The sequence below is a fragment of the Protopterus annectens genome, chromosome 3.part0, assembly GCF_019279795.1.
Source record: "Protopterus annectens isolate FY-2018-M chromosome 3.part0, PAN1.0, whole genome shotgun sequence".
Taxonomy (NCBI): domain Eukaryota; kingdom Metazoa; phylum Chordata; order Ceratodontiformes; family Protopteridae; genus Protopterus; species Protopterus annectens.
In genome coordinates, this window is record NC_056731.1 from 553,662,352 (window position 1) to 553,688,785 (window position 26,434).

General features: G+C 45.0%; 1 protein-coding gene across 5 annotated transcripts in view; it reads left to right on the top strand.

The window, feature by feature from the left end:
- LOC122796474 (tRNA selenocysteine 1-associated protein 1-like) overlaps positions 1 to 26,434 on the top strand; it is a 632,772-nt gene that overhangs the window by 378,211 nt on the left and 228,127 nt on the right. For all 5 annotated transcript variants that reach the window (XM_044064978.1, XM_044064977.1, XM_044064980.1 and 2 more), the window contains one exon: positions 19,759 to 19,960. In XM_044064978.1, the coding sequence (XP_043920913.1) occupies positions 19,759 to 19,960 (202 nt within the window). The remainder of the gene's footprint in view (positions 1 to 19,758; positions 19,961 to 26,434) is intronic.

Here is a 26,434-nt window from a genome sequence, read left to right on the forward strand (position 1 = left end):
GGCACTGGACAGATGGGGAAAAAAGGTTTATACATGTGCAACCTTGGCAATCAGGGCCTTAAATTGTCAATTTCATATGCTTAAGTACCAACAACATGTTCTGGGATTGCTGAAACAGAAAATGATGTTGATTTCAGAAAGTGCAGAAAATAAAGAATTGCATGCAGCTGAACAAGTTGGAAAGTATACTTTGCAATGTGGTTTTGATTCTTTACAGGCCTCCTGCAGGGCCGCAGTTACTGGATCTGTAATTAGGAGGCATGCCTGGTTAAAGGAACAAAATTTGTCTGATCATGTTAAACCTAAATTGGTAGATGCACCTTTACAGCATGATTCTGTGTTTGGTATTAAGGCAGAAGAGGTTTTAAAGAAAATGGAAGACAAAGCAAAGTTTATGCAAACTGTTAAAGATTTCGTACAAGTGCAGCCACCAGGATTCAGTAGACACTGGCCTACAAAAAATTGGTCCTTTCTCGTGTCAGACAGAGCTCAAAGGGGCAAATCCAGATGCCCTAAGGGTTCCAGGTACCAGGCTCAACACTCATACAGGTCAAAGCAGTGGGGGGGTGCATCCACCTCCAAATTTGGAGGAGATAAAGCGCAAACCTACAGAAAGCAATCCCAATGACTTCCCTCTGCCTGCTCCAAGCACTTATCTTTTGGCAGCACCCATAGGGGGAAAATTAGCACTTTTTCTCAAAATTGGCAGTTAATAACCCAGGACAAGTGGGTACTGAACATCGTATCACAGGGATACACATTCCATTTCCACACTCTGCCAATGGCAAATGGTTGGCCAGATCTGCCAAAAAATCAATAGGCAGAGGCACAGAAACAGGTTACGTCCCTCATGGATATGGGGGCCATTCAGACAGTACCAGAACAGGAAAAAGGACAAGGTTTTTACTCAAGACTGTTCTTGGTACCCAGAAAGGGCAAGGCCTGGCGGCCAATACTGGATTTATCGATTTTGACACATACCTGGACATTCCAAAATTCAAAATGCTCACTTGGCAGCAGCTTCTGCCCATGCTGGCCATGAATGCTTGGCTGGTGACTTTAGAACTAAGAGAGGCATACCTGCATGTCCCAGTAAGACAGTCGTGCAGAAGATACGTCAGATTCAAGGCTGGCTTAATGCATTACCTCAGATTCAAGGCTGGCTTAATGCATTACCAATTCTCTGCACTGCCCTTTGGCTTATCTACTGCGCCCAGGGTCTTTACAAAGTGCCTGGCACCAGTAATTGCATTTTGCAGACGAAGAAGTATTCAAATATATCCTTACTTGGACTACTGTCTCATTCAAGCAGAGACCATGGACACTCTTCTATGGCAACTGGCGTTTGGAAAAAGGCTTCTAACATGCCTCGGGTACACAATAAATGGAAAGAAATCACAACTAGTACCCTCTCAAAAGATAACATTCCTGGGTGCAAACTTGAATACAACTGCCTAGATGGCTTACCTCATGCCAGACAGACAAAGGTAACTGACTACTTACTTCAAACTGATGGCAACAAAAACCCAGTCTTCTGCAAGACAAATTCTGCAGGCTCTGGGCTTCATGGCATCCTGCATCCTACTAATATGCAAGACTGCATATGAGGAAACTTCAATGGTACCTAAAACGTTTATGGATTCAACACTCACACAGTCTGGAAACAATGATTCCTCTCATTCCCTGCCTGTAACAGGAGTTTCTATGGTGGGCAAAGGCCTGTCACCAAAACATGGGATGGCCCTTCACTCTACCCCCTGCCAGCCAAACCTTAACAACAGACTCATCCGATTATGCTTGGGGGTCCCACATAGGAGGAAGATGCATTTAGGGCATATGGGCACCAAATCCCATGCATCTGCATATCAGCCAGAAAGAGATGTTAGCTGTTCAAATTGCCCTAACAGCCTTCAAGGACTTACTTCATCCAGGACAACTACTGATAAAGACGGACAACACCACAGTCATGTGGTATATAAACAAGCAAGGGGGCACACACTCGTACCCCCTTTGCAGATTAGCCATGGCACTGTGGGACACGGCTTTGACCTACCAAATACATCTTCAAGCTCAATTCCTGCCAGGAAAACAAAACATTTTGGTAGACGATTTAAGCAGAAACCTTATGGATCCTCATGAGTGGAAACTAAATCCACAAGTCTTCAGCATGATAACAGAGAAATGGGGGAGCCCAGACATAGATCTATTTGCCTCTTCTCAAAATTATCAACTGAAAAGATTCTGCACAAGCACTTATCACAGACAAGCATGGAAAGTGGACACCCTATCCTTCAGTTGGAAAAACCTATCATTTTACACCTTTCCTCCTCTGCCTCTTCTACCCAAGGTCCTCCTAAAAGTCAGACAAGAGAAGCCAAAGGTGATATTAATTGCCCCGGACTGGCCCCGCCAATACTGGTACCCAAGCCTAAGGAACTTGTCTCAATACCCAGCTTGGACCTTGCCTCAAAAACCACAACTACTGTCCCAGCAAAACAATCATATCCTGCACAATCAGTTACAGACTCTGAACCTGGCAGCATGGCTAATCCTGTAATCATACAAACTACACCTCTCAGTAAAGCTGTGATGGATGTCATTTTGGAAGCCGGAAGGCCTAGTACTAGAAAATCTTATAATGACAAATGGAAGAGATTCTGTGCTTGGAATCGAGCACAAGGAACTGATACAGCAGAACCACATATTCCTCAGATATTACAATACTTAACTGAGATGCTTGACAAAGGCCTATCTTTCTCATCAATCAAAATTCATGCCTGTGTCATTTCGGCTCATTACAATACAGAGCCACCAATCTTTTCTCATCCTTTACTCAGTATCTAAGATGAGCCAAAAATGTAAGGCCTCCTAGAAGATCACCAAAGTGAGTATACAGCTCAGATGGCTTAGTGGCAAGTCCCATGACTATAGTGTGCATGGTCCAGGGTTCAACACCTGCGATGCTTTAAAAATTATTTGTAGGGTTGGGCGGGTGGCCTAATGGTTAAGGTGTTTGCCTTGCAAACACAAGGTGCAGGGTTTGAGTCTCACAAGGGATAATTGGCTAGGCTTAAAATGGCTCACAAGGGCAGTTAGCTTAGTACTAATCTATCTATGAAACATTGGCATCTATCCAAATTTTACCCTGCAAGAGGGCTACTGGCATCTGGGGCAAGAACACTGAGAAAAAAAAATGCTGTGGGCTGATTATAACCGAAGACCAGCAGAGATGACGCCGGGTGGAGGGATCAGCCCGAAGCCGACCGGACTTGAACTTCCGGGAATCCGGCCATTGGCCTGACGACAGGACAACCCACTTGTTATGACTGCAGATGCTATCCAGTTCGGACATCTACATTTATGGTAGGTACAAAACTGTACTTTCTTATCATGGAAAACAGCTCTGCTACTAGCAATTACTTCAGCAAGAAGAGTTTGAGCTACAGGCCCTCATGGCTGTAGAGCCTTTTATCGTATTTTACCCAGACAAGGGTGTCTCTGAGGACAAATCCTACTCTTATGCCTAAGGTCATTTCCAGTGTGACTCTTAACCAAACTATTCATCCACCAACTTTTTATCCAAATCCACAGAACAAAGGGGACAGAATTCTGCATTCCTTGGACGTACACAGACCGCTAAGATTCTACTTGAGCAGGACTAAAGCTGTAAGAAAAACTGAGCAATTACTAGTGTCATATACTGCAGGATCAGAAGGAAAGGTTATTTCAAAGCAGACCATTTCAAAGTGGATAAGCCATTCCATCCATTTCTGCTACTTACACCATGGCAAACCTGTGCCCGAGGGCATTAGCTCTCACTCCACCAGAGCTGCAGCTACTTTAGCAGCCTTTCTCAGAGGAGTACCAACCAAGGACATTCTAGAGGCTGCTACTTGGAGTTCTGTTCACACCTTTACAAAGCATTACCATTTGCCTCTCTACTCTAAGTCCAGGGCAGGCTTTGCCACTGCAGTGCTGCAGGGCCTTATAGCCTCAACTAATGCTGTTTAGCTCCAGCCTCCCAACCATAGCTTTGGGATTCTACCCAAATGTAATGACTGCAACAGTGAAACATGAAGAACCTAGTACAGTTATGTACACTTACCATAAATGTAGATGTTCGAGTGTATTCACTGTTGCAGTCCAGGTTACCCTCCCGCCATCCCCCTGTCATTCTACAGTTTATCTTTCCTTCTCTATCTTCTACAACCTATGTGGTGTATTTGCTTGTAGATGAAGGTAAATTTTATATTGATGTGTGTGTGTGTGTGTGTGTGTGTGTGTGTGTGTGTGTGTGTGTGTGTGTGTGTGTGTGTGTGTGTGTGTGTGTATATATATATATATATATATATATATATATATATATATATATATATATATATATACACAAATATATATGTAGTATTGCTACCTTTTTGGAGGGACCTGACATCGGGGGCAAGAAACACTGAAGAAAATGGCGTCAGCTGCATGTTTTATACCCCTGACGACCTGACGTCATGGAAGAGAAGACAGCAACCAACGCTGGACCCAAAACTTTGGAATTCAGGCCGACTGAGGACAACCTGCCAGCAGATTACCCCAAATGTAATGACTGCAACAGTGAATACACTCTAACATCTACATTTATGGTAAGTGTACACAACTGTACTTTCTTCTAGCTCTGAAAGCCTTCCTTCCTATCCATCAACCGGGCCCCCTACAGATATTCACAGACACCACCACATGCATGTGGTATCTCAACAAACAGGGAGGGACCAAGGCTATGCCAGATAACATTACAAATTTGGGACCTCGCCACCAGGAACAGCTTAAACCTGCAGGCAACTTAGATCCCCTCTCAAGACAGCAAACAAGTGGATATTCTCAACAGAAAATACTCCCTACTGCACGAATGGATGCTGAACAGGGATACCTTTCTAGACATTGTCCACCGGTGGGGCACTCCTCAGGTAGATCTATTTGCCTTGCCCCAGAACAGACAATTGAAAAACTTCTGCACCAAGGATCACTGTCCCCTTGCCTGGCGGGTAGATTCCTTCAGCATTCCATGGAATGGACGGTTTCTATATGCTTTTCTACCCTTCCCACTCATTCAAAAAGTCCTACGGAAAGTCAGGAAGGACAAACCAAAAATCTTGCTGGTGACTCCCTACTGGCCAAGGCAGCACTGGTTCCTCCTACTTATCTCATTAGCCAAGGGCAATCGCCACAAGTTACCCCATGTGGTACACCTACTCATACAACAAAAGGGAGCTGTAATTCACCCTTCCCTACAGATGTCAGGCCTAACACTCTGGGTGATAAACTTCTAATACCTTTCAGACACCAGTACTCCAAGGACGTGCTATTATTCCTGAGGGAGGCAGAAAATAGGAAATCCTACTTATCGAAAAGGGAAAGATTCTCCAAATGGTGTCTCCATAAGGATAAAGGACCCCCCCCCCATCCTTACCTATGTGTGTGTAAACTAATTAAGGCTGGTCTTTCGTACTCTTCAGTGAAAGTCCACCTATCAGCCATTTCAACCCATTTGCCAATAAATCCCTCTTTACTATCCAGGCTAGATGTCAAACTTTGTATACCATAAAAAAGAAAAGCAGCAATCAAAACCACACAGCCAGTGACCACACAAGGCAGTAGATAAAATTGTTTGTTCACTCTGACGTCTTGGCACAGTTTCCTTCAAGGAGTATGATACATTCACAAACACCTACCCCTTATATAATAAGCACAATTAAACACTTAATAATTAAATTAGAAAACAATTGAAGTCACAATTAAAGTAAAACCCGCCAATTGAGCTCCACATTCATTCCCTTAGGAATCATAATATCACTGGCTGCATGGTTTTAATAGATGTCAAACTTTTCCTGAAAGGGGTCTTATATACATCAGACCACCAAGAAAACCCATCTCACCCCCCCGGGACATAAGTTTAATTCTGGAAAAACTAACACTGGCTCCTTTTGAACCAACTGCTGCTGCTACACTCCAAATATATGCATGGAAGACGGTACTGCTGGTGGCCTTTACCTCAGCTAGAAGAGTGTCAAAGTTACAAGCTCTTATGGCCTGCACTCCCTGCACTACTTTCCACAAGGATAGGCTGACACTACACGCTAATCCTTCCTTCATGCCAAAAGTGATCAATGAGCTGTCCCTAAACCAATCCATTCACCTGCCCACCATTTTTCCTTCTGCAATCAATGACAGTAAGAGGATACGCCATTCCCTGGATGTGCACAGACAACTGAGATTCTACGTAGACAAAACTAAGTCCATCAGAAAATCTAACCAACTGTTTACATCCTTCCACCCTAAGGCCTTGGGCAAGGCAGTCTCCAAACAAACCATTTCCTGTTGGATCGGGAAAACTGTTTCCTTCTGCTACTCTCATCATAGTAAGCACTTACCCCAGGAGGTAAGAACTCACTCTAGCAGAGGCATGGCAATCTCCAAAGCCTTCCTCAAAGGCCTGGACAAAGCCTCCATCCTAGAAGCAGCCACCTGGTCCACAATTCACAATTCACACCTTCATCAAACGCAACAAATTGGAACACCTCTCCAGAGCCTGGGCAGGGTTTGCTAGAGCAACCCTGCAGGGTTTTGTGGAATCCGCTACATCTACCTCCACCTTTCCCTCTAATTAAGCTGTGGTACTCTCCCACACTAAGAATACTGCAACATAGGAATAGAAGGACATAGAATAGTTGTGTAAAATCTTACCATAAACTTAGATGTCCTTCTCTTCCATATTGTAGTATTCCTTCCCACCCACCCATCCCCCTTATGGACTACTGAGATATCCCTAGGGCACACTAAGCCTCTACCCTACATCAGGGGCAGACTAGCCAGCATATGACACTTTGCACCTCTGGCTGACATCTCTTGTTCCTCTCTTTGGGACTGTCCTACTGGGCATTTAAGTTCTGAGGTCTGTGCGTGCATACGTCACATTTACGGTCCCTGGTTTATGGCCCTATGTGTGACATCCTACGGATCTACAGCACCCAGGCTTAAGTTTTTGTATAGGAGCTGACATTCAGGTCGCCTGAGGCAGGAAATCCCACACTGAGAATACTGCAACATGGAAGAGAAGGACATCTATGGATGTTATGTAGTCCTATCTCGCCTACATTCTTCACTTGTGGAACTTGTGGGTTCGGAGCCGAATGTCGGCTCCGACTCTGCCTATTTACTAGCTCGAAAGTCTTTGATTGGCTGGGCTAAGATGGTATCCCACAATACACTGCTCCACATCCCCAGATCTCGTTTGCCGCTTGTAGAGCTCGGACGTGGTCTCGACTTGGCTGTGGCTAAGTATTGGAAAAAAGCTCTTTCTTGTGAAGATTTCTTCGCTAATTTTTGATTAATTGTGTGTATTCAGTAGAGTTGTTCGTAGTGTTGTTGCTGCATTACTTTTTGTAGGTTGTGAGTGTGTTTGTGTGTGGTATCCCTTACACCCTCGGGCTAGGCCCGTTTAAGTTAGAGTACCTAGTCCTCCTTATGTGTTTGTCTGGTTGTCTTTCTTTTCTTAAGTTGAGAACCGTTTAATTTAGAGGTTCTCCCCTGTGCCTTGATTGTGTTTTTTTCATGTTCACTGGTTTCTGTGTCAGCGGTTCCCCGCCTTTTGTCAGTAGCGGCTGCTACAAATTGTTGGCTTGGCATGTCTAAAGAACAAAAAGAGCATAAGCCCTCGGGCTTTAAAAAGTATACGAAGTGTGCCTAGAAAATGTCTATCACAGACGGACACGCGGTCTGTGTTTACTGTCTTGGAGCCAGCCACCTTCAGGAGTCGTGCAGTTTCTGCCACGCCTTTAGTCCTCGGGTGCTCCAAGAGAGAAAAAACAAATTGATCCTAAAGGGACTGCTAAAACCATCTTTTGAGGAGGATTTAGGTTCTGCTCCCAGCTCCCAGTGGAAGTCTAAATCCTCCAAATCCAAGAAGAGGTCTCCAGCTCCATCTATTGTTTCGGAGCCACCTTGTAAAATTACCATTGTCGAATCTTCTTCCTCGGCTCCACTGACATTGGGGCCGCAGGAGGTAGCTGTGTCGACTGAGTCTGCGTCCGCTCCGATAATTTTGGAACAGATTCGGAGCCGGTCGCCAAGTTTGAAGCTTCTCCAGATAGGAGGTCTGGTTCTCCATCCATTTCCTCCAAATCCTCCAGGCTTTCCGATTTGGATGTAGATAGGGTGGTGCAGAGGCTCCTACAGTCGCCGGTGTTGGCCAAACTTTTATCGGCTCCGACCCAGTTGGCTCCGGAGCCAGCTCTGTTGGTTGTACCTGCTATTCCTCCTCCGAGCGCATCCTTGTCATCGGAGCCGGTAAGTTCCGCTCCGAGGGATGTTCCTGTGCTGGCGCCGATCCCCCAGCGGGTTTTTATCGGTGCCAGCATTGGCTCCAACCTTGTCGGCTCCGTCCACAGGGTTTGAGACTCCGGTCTCCTTGGTCGGGCCCGAGGGGGATGTCTCGGAACACCCGTCTGTTCATAGCCTCCCCCTTGACGCCTCGGCTACGGGGACTCCGGTCCCGGTCATGGCCTTGGAAGGTGGAAGGTCCACCGATTCACGAGGTCCCGCCTTCGAGGCTATGCGGAGTGTGCTGGCTAGGTCAGCTACGTCTCTCGGATTGGTTCTTCTGTCTCCTACGACACCGGCGAGAGCTTCTGACATCCACCTATCCTTGGATAGCAGAGCGCAGGGGCCTAAGTATACCCCCATGAGTGGTCCCCTTCTTTCTGAGGGGCCCTCAGAGTCTGTGCCTGAGGAACCCCCCAGAATGAAATCTTGCAAGAGGAAGCACAAAGACTCCCAGGACGAGTCTCTCACTTCCGATACTGACCTCGAGGAATTGGAGGGGGTCCCCTAAGTCTTCCTCTGAGGATGTTTCGTTCTCCGATATCCTGGAGATCTTGAAACAAAGAGGAGACTGGCCTTCCAAAACCCCCTCCGAGGAGGAGTCAGTATTCCTTAAGGCCTTTGGCGCTCAGCCCTCCACCTCCTGGGTGTCTCCACCCTTCTACGAGCTCCTGGACCTTATTTGTTAGTGGATGTGAGAGACTCCTGACTCCGTGGAGCCTGTTCCTTGATGCCCCAACAAATTTTTGTCTGCTCCCCAAGGGAAAGAATTTTTGACAAAGGGAGCCCCGGTAGATGCTATGGTGGTGGCGGCTGCCACACAGAAGGAAGTTGCTGAGTCTTCCTCTTTGGTCCATCCCCCTAACAAGGAGTCTAGGACTATGGATCGGTATGGGAAGCATACACTGTCTTCAGCGATCTTTACCTTGCAGTCGCTGAATTATTTGTCTCATTTCACGCGGCTCTAGAGAGGGATCTCCTTAAGGAGTTAGGAGATACTCTAATGGGTAACATGCCTGAGGCAGTGGCTCAGACTGTCAACGCTCAGCCCTCAACTCCATTGCTAACTCGTCCATGCGACTGATTTTGTACGCGGCCGAGGGAGCTAGTAGGGCGGCTAGTCCAGGGGTGGCCCTCAGGAGGCAAGCCTGGCTATGCCTGTGTCACTTTGCGGAGGCCTTTAAGTCTTCCTTTACTGATGCCCCCTTCGATGGTTCCACTTTGTTCGGGACCAAAGTGAGAGAGACACTCACCAGGTGCGAGCAAGAGGGAAAGACCTTGTCTGCCGTCGGAGTCCGTTTTTCCCTCCCGTCAAGGCCTTATCCCAAGGCTCAGTGAGGGGGAAAGATGTGGTTCAAAAAATCTCAAAGGTCTTTTCCTACCGCACAGGGTGAAACCCCCCCCCCTGAGGCAGGGGGGGGTTGTATTCAGGGAGATGTTGCCCCAGAGGCAGAGGGGGCCCCCGCAATTCTGGGGACCGTATTTCCTTCTGCAGTTTCCCATACTCTCATTCCTGAGGGTGTGCCCGGCTGTGCTTCTCCGGAGCCAGTCGGGGGTCGAATTTCCCAGTATCCGGAAGCCTGGGTCAACATCACCCAGGACAGATGGGTATTAGGGATAATCGCCGGAGGTTACACCATCCCATTTCACTCCACACCCCCCCCCTCAAAAGGATCCCAGATGTTCCACCCAGTCAAAGGGGTCAGGCAGCAACAGAGGTTTCTCAGCTGCTAGAAAAAGGAGTCATCCAACCAGTCCCCCCAGACCAGATCGGATTAGGGACTTACTTGCGATTCTTTTTGGTGTTGAAAAGAACGGGGGACCCGAGACCCATTTTGGATCTCAGCCAACTCAATCATTATATACACAAGTCCAAATTCTGGATGGCCACGCTACAATCGATTCTCCCGTTATTGGGAAAGGAAGTATGGATGTGCTCCATCGACCTGAAGGATGCTTATTACCACATCAAAATGGACAGAGCATCCAGATCTCATCTACGCTTCCTGCTGGGAGCCAGGCACTTCCAGTTTTGAGCCCTGTTTTGTGTCTCATCACAGCCCCCAGGGTGTTCACCAAGTGCATGGCAGTGGTGACGGCTCACTTGAGACGTCAAGGATTCCAGGTGTTTCCTTACCTGGACGACTGGCTCCTATCCGCCCACACCAAGCATCTACTTCTTCAAAACAGAGATACTGTTATTAATCTTTAACACCAGTTAGGCATCACAATAAACTGGAATAAATCTGCCTTGCTACCCTCACAGCGTGTCTCATTTATAGGAGCAGAGTTGGGCACTGTTCGGTTGAGAGCATTCCTACCTAGGGAGAGGATCACAGGGTTGCAACGACAGGTTCGGATGATGATGCCTCTGACACGTGTGAGGGAAAGACTAGTTCTTCAGTTACTGGGGACAGTGGCGTCCACTATCATGATGGTCCCGTTAGCGAGGTTACATATGAGGATCCTACAATGGTTCCTATTCGCCCAATGGTCCTTTCAAAGACTACCGCTATCCCATCCTATCTTAATCACAGGCAAATGCAAGCAGGACCTCAGTTGGTGGCTATGCACCAATAATTTAGACGTAGGGAAACCCTTTGTTCCTCCCAACCTGGTAGCCACAGTGACCACGGACGCCTCCCGGATAGGGTGGGGGGACATTATCTTGGCAGGATGGTCCAAGACACGTGGCAGGAGCACGAGATAGACTTGCACATAAATGTCCTGGAGATGAGGGCAGTGCTCCTAGCATTGCAGGCGCTTCAGGATGTCCTCCCTCTAGGGACTATTGCGATACACTCAGACAACATGTCAGTAGTGTCTCGACAAACAAGGAAGAGCCAGATCGTACCCACTATGCAGGGAGGCCATGAGAGTGTGGAATTGGGGCGATAGCTTCCCAATGGGCCTTGGTGGCAACGCACATCCCGGGGAAAATCAATGTGATCGCAGACAGGCTAAGCAGGGTGATCCTCATGCCTTACGAGTGGTCCCTGAACCGCCAGGTGGCGGACAGTGTATTCAGCAAATGGGGTCAGCCTTGCTGCGACCTGTTTGCTAGCCCTCTCAATGCGAAATGCCGCGACTACTTCTCGCTGATCCCCCCCCCCCCACCGGGGGAATCTCCAAGGGACGCTTTTGCGCACAATTGGTCCTCGGGTCTGCTGTATTCTTTCCCTCCATTTCCCCTTATCTCGAGGGTGATCTAGAAAGCGCTATCCTTGGGAAGCAGATTGATTCTGATCGCGCCACACTGGCCTCTGCAAGTATGGATGTAATGTGATCCTATCTCGCCTACATTCAATACTGATGGGCTCGGAGCCGAGAATCGGCTCCGACTCGGCCGTTCTGACTAGCACGAAGTCTCTCATTGGCTGGGCCAACCCTATATCCCAGGATGCACCAAGCCCAAAACCCCAGATCTCGTTTGCCGCTCTTGGTTTATCGACGTGGTCTCAACTTGGCTGTGGCTAAGTACCCTCTTTTGTGAATTTTTGATATCTCATAGCAGTTTTCTGTAGGAGAATTTATATTCAAAAGCTGTTTTCATAGCTACATTGTGATAATTGACATTGTTGTTTGAGTGGGATTGTTGTTTCTTGTTGTGTGGTGATCCTTCTGTTTGGTGGGCTAGGCCCATTTTAGTTAGAGGGCCTTTGCCCTATCTTGTGTCTCGGCGTTTAACTTAGAGCCGTCCCCCCCCCAGTGTTTAACTTGTGTTTGACTTGTGTTTGTATATCATGTCTACCAAAGATAAAGAACATAAGCCATCGGGTTTTAAAAAATGTGCAAGGTGTAGCTATAAAATGTCTTTGACGGACGGTCACGCGATTTGCGTATGCTGCCTTGGCGCCAAACACTTGCAAGAATCTTGCAGTGTCTGTCATGCTTTCTCTTCGAGAGTTTTGCAGGAGAGAAAAAATAAATTTATCCTGAAGGGTTTAATTAAACCCTCTTTTGAGGAAGCTGTTTCTCCTCCCTCTGAAAAGTCCAGGGCTAAGTCGAAAAAGATGTCCCCGGCTCCGTCCTCTTCTTCGGAGCCTCTTCTTCGGAGCCGTCGGAGAAAAGATCCAGGTCGATGTCCCCTTCCTCGGCTCCACTGGTCTCGGAGCCGTTGGCTATGGGGTCTGAAGCTGTGTCTCCTTCCTCAGCTCCATTGGTCTTGGAGCCGCAGGATTCAGGGTCTACAGCAGGGTCCACTGTCTCGGTTCCATTGGTTTCGGAGCCGCAGGTAATACTTTCCATTTCGGAGCCAGCTTCTTCGGTTCCACAGCTTTCGGCACTGAAGGAGGTTTTGGTGCTTCTCGAGCCTGCTTCGGCTCTGATCATCTTGGAGCCGATTCGGAGTCGTTCTCCTAGTCGTGTCTCGGATCTGATGGGAAAGGTTTCTCGACCCCCTTCTGTCTCCTCCAGGTCCTCCAGGTTGTCTGATTCGGACGTAGATAGGGTGGTCCAGAGACTTCTACAGTCGCAAGTGTTATCTAAATTATTTTTGGTTCCAGCCCAGTCGGCTCCAGAGTCCACCATAGTATCGGTTCCATTCCTTCCTCCTCCGACATCCTTGGTGTTGCCAGAGTCGGAGAGTGCTGAGTCGAGTGAAGTCCTTGGGTCGGTTCTGAGACCCCCCGTCAGTCTTTCGGTTCCGGCCTCAGCTCCAACCTTCTCTATTCCTTCTGCAGGTTTCGGTACTCGGTGGTCCTCAGTCAGGCCAGGGGGTGATGCATCGGGACCACTAACTTCGGTTCAGAGTCTCCCCCTTGGTGCTTCAGCTAGGGGGACCCCGACTCCGGTCATGGTTTCGGAGACGGGCCCTTCCTCTGATTCGGGTGGACCCGCCTTCGACACTATGAGGAGCGCGCTGGCCAAGTCCTTAGTGACTTCACCCGAATCGTCATCTCCCTCCCTGGACACTACGACTAGAGTTTCTGGCGATCCCCTATCTCTGGACAGCGGGGCTCCAAGGCCTGAGGATACCTCCATGTGTGGTCCCCCGCTTTGTGAAGGCCCTTCAGAGTCCATGCCTGATGAGCCTCCCAGAAAGAAGCTGTGTAAAAGGAAGCACCTAGACTCCCCAGATGAGTCTGTCACCTTGGACACCGACCTCGATGATGCAGAAGGGTCCCCGAAGTCATCCTCTGATGATGTCTCGTTCTCCGACATCCTGGAGATCTTGAGGCAGCGGGGCGACTGGCCATCCAAAAACCCTTCTGAGGAGGAGTCTGTCTTCCTCAAGGCCTTCAGAGCCCAGCCTTCTGCCTCTTGGGTGTCTCCACCCTTCGATGAATTATTGGATCTTATTTGTCTAAGGGTGTGGGAACACCCTGACTCTGTGGAGCCAGTTCCTAGCTGCCCCAATAAATTCCTATCGGCACCTCCTGGAAAAGAGTTTTTGACCAAGGGAGTTCCTGTGGATGCCATGGTGGTGGCATCTGCCACTCAGCAGGATGTGGCAGAGGCTTCTACTTCCATCCATCCTCCTAATAAGGAGTCTAGGAGCATGGATAGGTATGGGAAGCGTACCCTGTCTTCAGCGACCTTTACTTTGTGGTCGCTGAATTACTTGTGTCATTTTACGCGGCTCCAAAGGGATCTCATTAAAGAGTCGGGAGATACCCTGGCGGGTAACGTGCCTGAGGCATTGACCCAGTCTGTTAACGCCCAGCTGTCTACCCTTTCTTCCATCTCAACTCGTCCATGAGGCTCATATCTTATGCAGCCAAGGGGGCTGGTAGAGCAACGAGTTCAGTCGTAACCCTCAGGAGGCAAGCTTGGATGCACTTGTGTCATTTTGCGGAGGCTTTCAAGTCTTCTTTCACGGACGCCTCTTTCGACGGGTCCTCCCTTTTCGGACCCAAAGTGAAAGACACCCTCATGAGATGTGAGCAGGAGGGCAAGACTTTGTCTGCCGTTGGGGCCCGTTTTTCTCGCCCCACTAGACCTTATCCCAAGGCTCAGAGGGGAGGAAAAATGTGGTTCAGAAAATCTCAAAAGTCTTCCCCTGCCCATCGGAGTAAACCTCCCTCCAGAGGCAGAGGAGGGGGAAATTACTCCGGAAGACATCGTCCCAGAGGCGGCGGAGGTCCCCGCAATAAAGGAAACCGCGAATCCTTTTGTGGCTCCTCCTTCCTGCATCCCTGAGGGATTACCCAACTGTGCGTCTCCGGAGCCAGTCGGGGGTCGCTTTTCGGAGCATCTTCAGGCCTGGGAATCCATCACTCAGGATCGATGGGTTCTTCGAATCATCGCCGGAGGTTATACCATTCCCTTCATCCATTCTCCCCCACCGTCAAAAAGAATCCCGGATATTCCACCCAGTCAACAGGATCAAGCAGCACTAGAAATCTCAAAGCTGATAAGAAAAGGAGCCATCCAGTCAGTCCCCGCAGACCAGATTGGATCAGGAACTTACTCAAGATTATTTTTGGTGCCAAAAAGAACAGGGGGGACTTGAGACCCATTCTGGATCTCAGCCATTTAAACCGGTTTGTGAAAAAGTCCAAGTTCCGAATGGTCACGTTACAATCCATTCTCCCCTTGCTGGAGAAAGTAGTATGGATGTGCTCCATAGATCTCAAGGACGCCTATTATCACATCAAGATAAACAAGGCCTCCAGGCATCATTTACGCTTCCGGCTGGGAGCCAGTCATTTCCAATTCCGGGCCCTGCCCTTTGGTCTCACCACAGCCCCCAGGGTGTTTACCAAGTGTTTGGCAGTGGTGACGGCTCACCTGAGACGTCTAGGATTCCAGGTGTTTCCTTATCTAGACGACTGGCTCCTCACCGCCCCCACCAGGCATCTACTTCTTCAAGCCATGAGAACCACCATCAAATGGGGACATCTGTTAGGAATTACCTTCAACTGGGCAAAATCTGTATTGCTGCCATCACAGCGTGTTGCCTTTATCGGCGCAGAGCTAGACTCTGTAGAGATGCGAGCATTCCTACCATTAGACAGAATAAAGGTGTTACAGGCTTAAGTTCTGGCCTTATTGCCCCGCAGAAAAGCTCAAGCCAGAACAGTTCTGCAGTTGTTGGGAACAATGGCAGCTACCATCCTTTTAGTCCCTCTTGCCAGGTTGCACATGCGAATACTTCAGTGGCTCCTTTCGGCCCAGTGGTCATATCAGGATCTGCCCTTGTCCCATCCGGTTTTCATTACGGAGAGATGCAGACAAGATCTTCATTGGTGGCTTCTCCCCTCCAATCTGAATCAAGGAAGATCGTTCATCCCCCTGTCCCCCGTTGCCACGGTAACCACGGACGCCTCCCAGATGGGGGGGGGGGGCATTACCTGGGCAGGACGGTTCAAGGTACGTGGCAAGATCACGAGACTCACTTGCATATCAATGTTCTGGAGATGAGAGCAGTGCTTCTAGTGTTGCAGGCACTCCACAGCTTTCTTCCCCAGGGACCTATTGCAATTCCTTCCGACAATATGTCGGTTGTCTGGTATCTGAACAAACAGGGGGGATCCAAGTCCTATCCCCTTTGCAGGGAAGCCATGAGAGTGTGGAGCTGGGCTATCGCTTCCCAGCACTTTCTAGTGGCAACGCACATTCTGGGGAAGTCCAACGTGATTGCAGACAGGCTGAGCAGAGCTATTCTGATGCCTCACAAGTGGTCCCTGAACGATCGGGTTGCGGCTCAGATATTCTCCAGGTGGGGTCTTCCCTGCTGCGACCTCTTTGCCAGTCCCCTCAATGTGAAGTGCAGAAATGATTTCACTCTAATCCCTCCTCAAGGGGAGCCGCCCAGGGATGCTCTAGTCCACGATTGGCCCTCCAGTCTGCTCTACGCCTTCCCTCCGGTCCCTCTCTTGCCAAGAGTGATTCAGAAGGCAATCTACGCAGGAAGCAGCATGATTTTGATAGCACCACTCTGGCCCCGTCAAGTTTGGTTCCCCTTCCTTCGGAAATATGCGGTGGATGGGCCTTGGATCCTGGACCCAGCTCCAGACCTATTGACTCTTCAGTCTGGACAGCCTCATCCATCCCTCCGAACTCTCAGACTCGCTGCTTGGCTACTCCACTTCCTTCCTTGGTCAGACAGCATAACCTTACCCCGGAGGTACTACAGATTCTGTCCTCCTCTCATAAGTCTTCTACTAGAAAGATTTACTCTAGTAAATGGAAGAGGTTTGCTATTTGGGCTGAGCAGCGTGACCTTAATCCCCTCACAGCCCCTGTGTCAGCGGTGTTGGATTTCTTGGCGACACTTTTTAGACAGGGTTCCGCTGTCTCCACTATAAAGGTTCAATTGGCAGCGATCTGTAATTATCACGTAGCTCATGAGCCTTCCCTCATGGGTCATAAGCTGTGTAAAGCCTTTCTAAAAGGAGCCTGGTTAATTCGCCCCCCCGATTTCGCAACACGTTCTACCATGGGACTTAAATATGGTGCTCGGAGCTTTGACATCTCCTCCCTTCGAACCTGCAGCCACTTGCGAATTAAAATTCTTATCATGGAAGACTGCATTTTTGGTAACGATTACTTCATCTAGAAGGGTATCGGAGCTTCAAGCCCTTTCTGTCAAGCCTCCTTATTTGATTTTTCACAACAACAGAGTATCTCTAAGACTAAATCCTTCCTTTCTCCCTAAGGTGTCTTCTGCATTTTGTCTCCAACAGGCTATTGAGCTACCAGTCTTTTTTCCACAATTCTCCAACAAAGCAGAATACATATTTCACCAGTTGGATTTACATAGACAATTGAGGTTTTATTTGAATAGGGCACAACAGGAGAGAAAATCAGACCAGTTTTCTGTGTCCTTTTCAGACAACAGAATTGGCAGATCTGTAACCAAGGCGACTATCGCTAGGTGGATTAGGGATTGCATCTCATTCATTTATGCATTGAAGGGTAGGAATCTTCCCTTTCCAGTGAAGGCACATTCTACCAGGGCTATGGCAACTTCAGTGGCCTTTCACGCTAGGTTGTCCGTGGATGAGATTTGTGCAGCGGCTACTTGGACTTCTCCACATACCTTTATTTCTCATTATAAATTGGACATGGCATCTAGAGGTCGTGCTTCCTTTGGTTCCACAGTGCTCAGGAGTGTTTTCCAGTGAGCCTCCCAGGATTTAGGTGCAAGGGACGCCGTCCCATCAGTATTGAATATAAGCGAGATAGGATCACATTACATCTCTTAGTTATGTACTTACCATAACGATAGATGTATGTGATCCATCTCGCCTACATTCTTACGTACCCGCCCTCCTTCCCACTTCCTGTTGGATTTGGAAGAGGCAAGTATTGTTTGACTCCCATGAGGATATTATTTTTTCTCTCCTCTTACACTTGTCGCTTGTGTGTTCTGTGGGTGGAAGAATGTGTTGGGGGCAAACTAGATCTGGGGTTTTGGGCGTGGTGCATCCTGGGATATAGGGTTGGCCCAGCCAATGAGAGACTTCGTGCTAGTCAGAACGGCCGAGTCGGAGCCAATTCTTCGCTCCAAGCCCATCAGTATTGAATGTAGGTGAGATGGATCACATACACCTGTCGTTATGGTAAGTACATAACTAAGAGTTCCCCTTCCTTCAACCTTACATCGTGGATGCTCCTTGGACTCTGGACCCTCGTCCAGACTTGCTGACACATATGTCGGGACAGCTCCACTCCTCCCTGGAGACCCTCCGTCTGACCGCCTGGCTACTCCACTTCCAGCCGTAGTCAGGTGTTACAATTTTTCTTCTGATGTAGTCCATATTCTTTCGTCCTCTCATAAGCCGTCCACTAGGAAGGTCTACTCTAGCAAGTGGAAAAGGTTTTCGATATGGGCCCAGTCAAAAGGTATTGACCCCTACACGGCTCCCATTGACTCTGTTTTGGAATTTTTGTCTCATTTATTCTACCAAGGGTCTGCCTCAGCCACCATCAAAGTTCAGCTGGTGGCTATTTCTAATTATCATGTGGCTTATGAATCTAGCTTAATGGCACACAGGCTGTGTAGAGCATTCCTAAAAGGCACTCTTCTCCTTCGTCCCCCTGTATCTCAACCTGTTATGCCCTGGGACCTCAGTTTTGTTCTGCAGGCCCTCCCTCTCCCACCCTTTGAGCCCGCAGCTTCCTGCAATTTAAAATTTCTTACATGGAAATCTGCCTTTCTGATAGCTATCACATCGGCCAGACGAGTATCAGAACTCCAGGTCCTATCAGTCAAGCCCCCATATTTGAAATTCCATAAAGATAGAGTCTCTCTCAGACCAAATCTGTCCTTTCTTCCCAAGGTGGCTTCCTTATCTAATATTAATCAGTCCATTGAGCTGCCGGTCTTCTTCCCCAATTTCTCCAGTAAGGCAGAGTACCAGTTTCATCTGTTGGATGTTCATAGGCAACTACGCTTTTATCTACACAGGACTAAAGATTGGCGGAAGTCAGACCAGCTCTTCGTTTCGTTCTCAGAGAATCGCTTGGGGTCTGCGGTCTCCAAGGTCACCATATCTAGGTGGATAGCTGGTTGCGTCTCATTTATTTATCAGGCAGGGGGAAAGAGCCTGCCTTTTCCAGTCAGAGCACACTCTACCAGAGCAGTTTCCACTTCCACAGCCTTTCAGGCTAGATTATCAATGGATGATATATGTGCGGCTGCAACATGGGCTTCTCCTCACACATTTCTTTCCCTTTACAAATTGGATGTGGTGTCCAGGGGCAGGTCATCTTTTGGCTCCACAATGCTCAGGAGTATTTTCCATTGAGCCACCCAGGATGTAGGTGCTAGGGATGCTGTCCCACAAGTGAAGAATGTAGGCAAGATAGGACTACATAACATCAGTTAGTTATGTACTCACCATAACGTTAGATGTATGTAGTCCATCTCGCCTCACATTCTTCATTACCCACCCACCGTCCCCCACGCCTGGAGGATCTGGAGAATTTCCTTGTACTTCAGATGTTACTAAGTCCCTTTGGATAATTTGTTAGACCTCGTTGTTATGGGTATGTGTGTGTGTTTGGGCGATGAATAAGATTCTTCTGTTGGCAGCAAACTAGATCTGGGGATGTGGAGCAGTGTATTGTGGGATACCTTCTTAGCCCAGCCAATCAAAGACTTTCAAGCTAGTAAATAGGCCGAGTCGGAGTTGACATTCAGCTCCAAACCCACAAGTTCCACAAGTGAAGAATGTGAGGCGAGATGGACTACATACATCTAACGTTATGGTGAGTACATAACTAACTGTTATAGTAAGATTTTACACAACTACTTTTTCTTCATATTTGGTAAGACTTTTATAGTATAACTCAAATATTGCTTTGGAGCAAGCTAAATGTATGTGAAAGTTTACACAAGGCTAAGCTTGTGCTGCGTGTCTTATGAAAAGTAGATTATACAGATGATTATATTTTTATTAATTAATTGTACTGTGATGACTGTAACTCTGGCTGTCTTTTTAGTACCAAGCCAAAGTCTGAAGAGGCGGTGACTCCAGCAACTTATGATGTAGCTCAGTATTATCAGCAGTATATGAACTATTGTGCCCAGTGGGGATATGACCCTTACAGTGGCTACAGCTATGCATATCCTGCATATGGATCTCTCCCCACAGCATCATCTGCATCTACAGCTAATGTCACAGAAAATCAAACCACTTCAGAGGTATGCATCTTCAGTGTTTGTTAGCAGTAGAGAAAAATAAACTTTTAGCACCTTTTGTTTCCACAAGACCCAGGAAAGTGTATACCTTTTTGCTGTATTACTCTTGTTTACTTGAATGCATGTGTTTTAATGTTGCCATATGAAACCAGAGTTAGGACAGAAGGATATTTTTATGTATGTAAACCTTACATATAACTCTAATCATCTTGATCTAGTATTCTGGCTTGTATACTGTAATAAGACTTTTGAATTCATTTAAAAAGCACTGGTAAGAATTAAAAGCTTGTGTAAAAATATAAACAGCTTGGGTGGGAAGAAATCTTTTAGTACTGAACCAGATAGGTGGGCTTGTCCAAAGATACTTTTCAACCACAACCCGAGCTATAAAGACCAGACAATATGAAATCATTACAAAACCATGTAATGAATCAGAAAACATAATTTACAATAAAAGAAAAGACAAGAGAACATACGCTAGCTTGACAATACCTATTAATGCCTAATGGCAACAGTGAACAGAAAAGCAGTGATTTGATTGTGAACTGTAAGCTATAAAACTAGAAGTATAAAATAAGCGTATGACAATACAGAGAAAAGTAGTAACCAAGTACACAGGCAGAATTCATATTGTACCAGTGGGTTGTAATGGTGATAAGTGTTCAAAGTATACTCTGAGCCTTACACAAATAATAAATCCAGAGGTAAGTAGAACATGGTATAATATACAGTCAGGGGTATATAGCCAGGTATATGTGTATGTACATGTATCATCAGCAGCAGCACATATAGATAGATATATAAATATGTATATAAATAAATAAATATTTATATACATATATGCATAAAACTTCAGCAATGTACAAAGGAACTGTCCTAATGGCTGTTGGTGGTTAATTGAGAAGGAAACCTCCTGCACGGCAGCAACTGCAAGGCTCAGGAAACATCAGCAAACAGGAACAAAAAATTCAGAGCCAGCAAACGGTGACTTGATAAAATTGTATTAAACAAAAATCACAGCATGTTACAGAAACAAGCCGGTTTCGGCTGGCAAAGCACAGCCTTCTTCAGTGTACAGAAAGTTAATGTGAAAAACAGTGGCTGCATATATACAGATAGCAACAATCCCATTGGCTAACAATCATAAATGTTCATTAAGTCCCGGTGGGAACAAGCCACCCAGTCTAATAATCCATTTCTTTTCCTTTGCATTTAATATAGAGTGCCATTGAGATTTATTAGCCCTATTGCCAAAAATCATATCAATGATGATAAAATTGAATTTACTGGTAGAATGTGCTATAGTATGTTTGTACAAAGCATTATGTATCTTTTTTTGTTTAATGTTACTTTGGTGCTCAGAGATTCGAATCCTAAGAGGTCTGGACGTTTGTCCAACATAAAAAGCACCACAACTGCAAGAAGCTAAATAAATAATCCAGTCACTGGAACAATTAGAGAAGAATCGTAAATCAAAAACTTTTGAACAATTGCGAGTAGAAAATTGTTTGGACTTTTGGATGTATTTGCAATTATTACAATGTCCACATGGAAAACAGCCCTGTAAGGGTTCCCCTGTCAATGTCGTTTGTGTCAAATCTGATGATTTATTATCCCTATGTTTGTAATGATTGAAGAAAGAATTGAGATTCTTCCCTTTCCTATAGGAAAAAAGACAACTTTCAGGAATAATGCTGTTTATCTCCATGTCACATTGTAAGATATTCCAATGTCTCCTTACACTTTGAATGAGTCGATTTGAATTACGGGCAAATGTAGTTGTAAATCTAAGAGGTTGACCAGTTGAGTCAGTGCGTGTCTTGTATGTTAATAGGTCACTTCTGTTCAAAGAGCTAACCTTATTACTGGCCATGGCAATGTGGCCACTTTTATAACCACAAGATCTAAATCTGTTGGTTATATCTGATTTATGTTTCAAATAAGTGCTTTCCTCAGAACAAATACGTTTCGCACGTATGAATTGTGACTTGGGGATGTTACGTGCTATGTGGGGTGGATGATAACTAGAGGCATGCAAGATTGTATTGTATTCCGGAAACTTCCTATATATCTCAGTGAATAATGTATGATCAGGTGCCCTCTGAATTAGGACATCCAGAAATGTAATAGTTTCCTTATCATAATTAATGGTGAAATGCAGGCCCCATTCATTATTATTAAGATATGTCACAAAATCCAATAGTGAGCCTTCATCCCCCCTCCATACCAACCAGACATCATCAAGGTACCGTCTCCATATATCAATGCCCGCCAAGAATGTGTTCCTCTGTTCATCATAGATTAAGTGTTTCTCAACAAACGCCATAAAGAGATCAGCATATATGGGGGCAAAAGATGCCCCCATAGCTGTCCCTTTGGTTTGCCAAAAGCATTGTTCTTTATAATAGAAAACATTGCTGGTAAGGACATATTGTGCCAGATCCACCAGAAATTTATTGAAGTCAGAACTATATAAGTTAGAGACTTCAAGCCAATAAGCCAGGGCAAGTAGCCCATCCTGGTGTGGAATATTGGTATACAAGGCACTTACGTCTAAGGAACATAAAAGCCAATCTGGATCAAGGTGTGTGTCAGAGATAATCTGTAAAAAATCCGTTGTATCTTGTAGGCGTGATCGAATGTTGGAAAGCAAAGGCTTCAAATGCTTGGTCAAAAATAAGGAAAGAGGTTCTGTAATGTATCCCTTACCCGATACAATGGGTCTGCCAGGTGGATGAGAGAGATCTTTGTGAACTTTTGGCAGAAAGTATATGTATTGGTTAATGGGATCATGAACTAAAAGTTGATTCATGATATCATCAGTAATGATAGCCTCATCCCTTGCCTGTCTTAAAAATGTTTCAACTTGTTTCCTAAACATATGAGTGGGGTCAATGACCATATGTGAATAGTATCTTTCATCATTTAGTTGTCGTAATGCTTCCTTATCATAATCAGCCCAGTCTAATACAACCACAGCACCACCTTTATCCGCTGAGATTATCACAATTTCCCTATTGTTTTGAAGTTCAAGAATGGCTTGTCTTTCATCAAAAGAAAGATTGTTATGTTGTAATGAAATATCAGAACTCAAAAAATGCAGGTCCTTAAGTACACTGTTCTGAAATTGCAAAACCATCTGATGCATAGGTGGAGAAAAGTTAGATCTATGATATGTGAATCTATCATGATCATAGCTAACATCACTATCACCAAAAAACAACTTCAAATTTAACAAACAACAAAAATTCACAACATCCTGTGCAAAAGATTCCTCTGACACAGTGAAACCTGGAATAAAAGAAAGGCCTTTATTCAACATTCTTAACTGAATGGGAGATGGTTCAAAGCATGATAGATTTAAGACATTGTAGCATGAGGTTGTCATTTCGCCAGAGCAAGGTTCAAGAGACCCTGAATGTTCTCTATTTCTACGGTGTTTCCGTCCTCCCCGCCTGGTTTTGGGCCTAAAGGGGTTGACCTTGGTATTCTTTTTGGGGTCGGTGACTCTGAGACTGTTGTGGCTTCATTTTCTGTGCCTGATGAAGTGTCCTCAAAAGAGGATGTGGTCTCAATCTCCTGCCTTTTTAATATAGATCTGGGTCGTTTCCTTTTATTAGTAGATTTGAAAGGAATAGGTGAGAACCTAACATGTTTGGAGCTAGACATAAAAGGATTCCCCCTCCTATAGTCTTCCTGGTCCCTGGTAAATTTTTTGGTTTTTCTGGATTTGAGTTCAGTGTCAAACTTGCGTAGATCAGAAGCCACCTTGTTTAATGAAGTCTTAAAAAATGGTTCTTTCTCATAAATTACCAATTTGTTGACTAGAGTATTGATTTCCTCTAATTCTTTGTCAATGGCCCTATTATGGAACTTGAGCAATTCAACAACAAAAGCCATGGTTGCTTCCTGCTGTATTTTGTTCCATTTTAAATTAAGTTCCTCATCCGCATTAGTAACATGGGGAACAGTGCGAACACGCAGTCCCCTTGGGGTGATCCCCGCAGTCTGGTAAGCATTAAATAGCTTACTGTGCCAAATATTGGATCTTAGGGATCTAAGATGTTTATTTAAGTTTCCAAAAAGTAGTCCACAATTAGATTCAGAATCAACCAAATCGGACCCCCCAGTGTTCCCTGTAGATGACCCTAGTCCAAAGACCTCGAGGTCCTCTCTATCAGAAACCAGCCCCCGAATAAAACTGGAAAAATCCATAATTTAGAAAGATAATATTTTTTGCATATACCTTATAGTTCCGAAAGATGATATGCAAATTATCCAAAAAGCAAAATGGAGAAAGGAGATGGAGGAGAGCTGGTAGAACTGATACACCGACAATAATGGCTCAAAAACAACCACGTCAATGTGCACACAAATATAAATGGACCATAACAGGAAAAAGTATCCTAAGAACCACCTGTGTCCAATTTATCCAAAAGCGGAACACTGGGAGAAAAAATCTTGGTTGATTTATACAAACAATAGAATATGTTACCAAAAATCATAAACTAGTCAACAAACCAGATATAAAAAGGCTCAATTTATGAATGACACTGGACCAATCCAAAAAATAGAACCAAATTTATAATGTAATATTATGCAGGCCGAAGTACTGAAAAAATAAAAATAGAAAATGGAGGGACCAGGAGAGGAGTGTGGAACTAAAAGATATGAATAGATGTATAGAGAGCAAGGCAATTTATACAAAATATATTATAACATGGATCAAATATTGTATTATATTATAATCCAAGTGGCGACTCAATATGCCAAGCCCAAGGGTTGGTTCCCTATCACTATATAACCTGTGTCAAAAACTAGAGAAGGTGGATATATAGTCCTCAGGCAACAAATAGTACCCACAGATGTAATAATGTGTATGTATACCAATATGAATTGAATATAATTAAATAAACATACAGTGAACCCTTGCTGAATCGAGAATGACAATAAACACCAGTATGTAAATACAATGGTTATTATACTAAATATATACACATATAACTACAAAAATTGTTAATGCTTTTGTTGTTATAAAATTTAAATAACCTATGGTACACTTATTTGAATGTCCCTGTTGTTCCACTAGTCAATGATAACAGACAAATAGGCACTCCATAATTTGTGAAAAAATAATAACTAAACAATCACCACTAAATGGAAGTTGTGTGTGAAAAACACATTTGTAACATTCATTCCCTATAGCAAGTAGAACATGGAAATGTTATATATAATTGGAAGCATATACACATGAATAATATATTCACCAAATCATATTGAATTGTTTAACCCCAAACATGATAGAACTGAAAAAACCTGTGATTATTCAATCTGTATACCAGCTTGGTAACAAGCTTATGAGAACACTATAGCTAACATAATTTGTAAAAATAATAATTGTAATACAGGCCCATATGACTTTGAATGACAAAAGTCAAAATGGTAAATTTTGGCCGTAACCCAGACTGAATAGTTCAGAGTGTAATAAACCACAATGAAAAGTTTAATCTAAAAGCCGAGCACACCTAATTCAAATTAGAATACTGGGAGAAAATATTAAAGTCCAAAGCATAAAGTCCATCCTTAATATGCAAAAATGTATAAGCCGTATGCATGATCCACAAATGACTGTTGCAAAACATAAAAAGTTCAATTAAAGTCCGCGTAGCAGTCAAGTAATCTGTTTAAAATTTTGTCGTTTGTTAAATTTGAAGTTGTTTTTTGGTGATAGTGATGTTAGCTATGATCATGATAGATTCACATATCATAGATCTAACTTTTCTCCACCTATGCATCAGATGGTTTTGCAATTTCAGAACAGTGTACTTAAGGACCTGCATTTTTTGAGTTCTGATATTTCATTACAACATAACAATCTTTCTTTTGATGAAAGACAAGCCATTCTTGAACTTCAAAACAATAGGGAAATTGTGATAATCTCAGCGGATAAAGGTGGTGCTGTGGTTGTATTAGACTGGGCTGATTATGATAAGGAAGCATTACGACAACTAAATGATGAAAGATACTATTCACATATGGTCATTGACCCCACTCATATGTTTAGGAAACAAATTGAGACATTTTTAAGACAGGCAAGGGATGAGGCTATCATTACTGATGATATCATGAATCAACTTTCAGTTCATGATCCCATTAACCAATACATATACTTTCTGCCAAAAGTTCACAAAGATCTCTCTCATCCACCTGGCAGACCCATTGTATCGGGTAAGGGATACATTACAGAACCTCTTTCCTTATTTTTGACCAAGCATTTGAAGCCTTTGCTTTCCAACATTCGATCACGCCTACAAGATACAACAAATTTTTTACAGATTATCTCTGACACACACCTTGATCCAGATTGGCTTTTATGTTCCTTAGACGTAAGTGCCTTGTATACCAATATTCCACACCAGGATGGGCTACTTGCCCTGGCTTATTGGCTTGAAGTCTCTAACTTATATAGTTCTGACT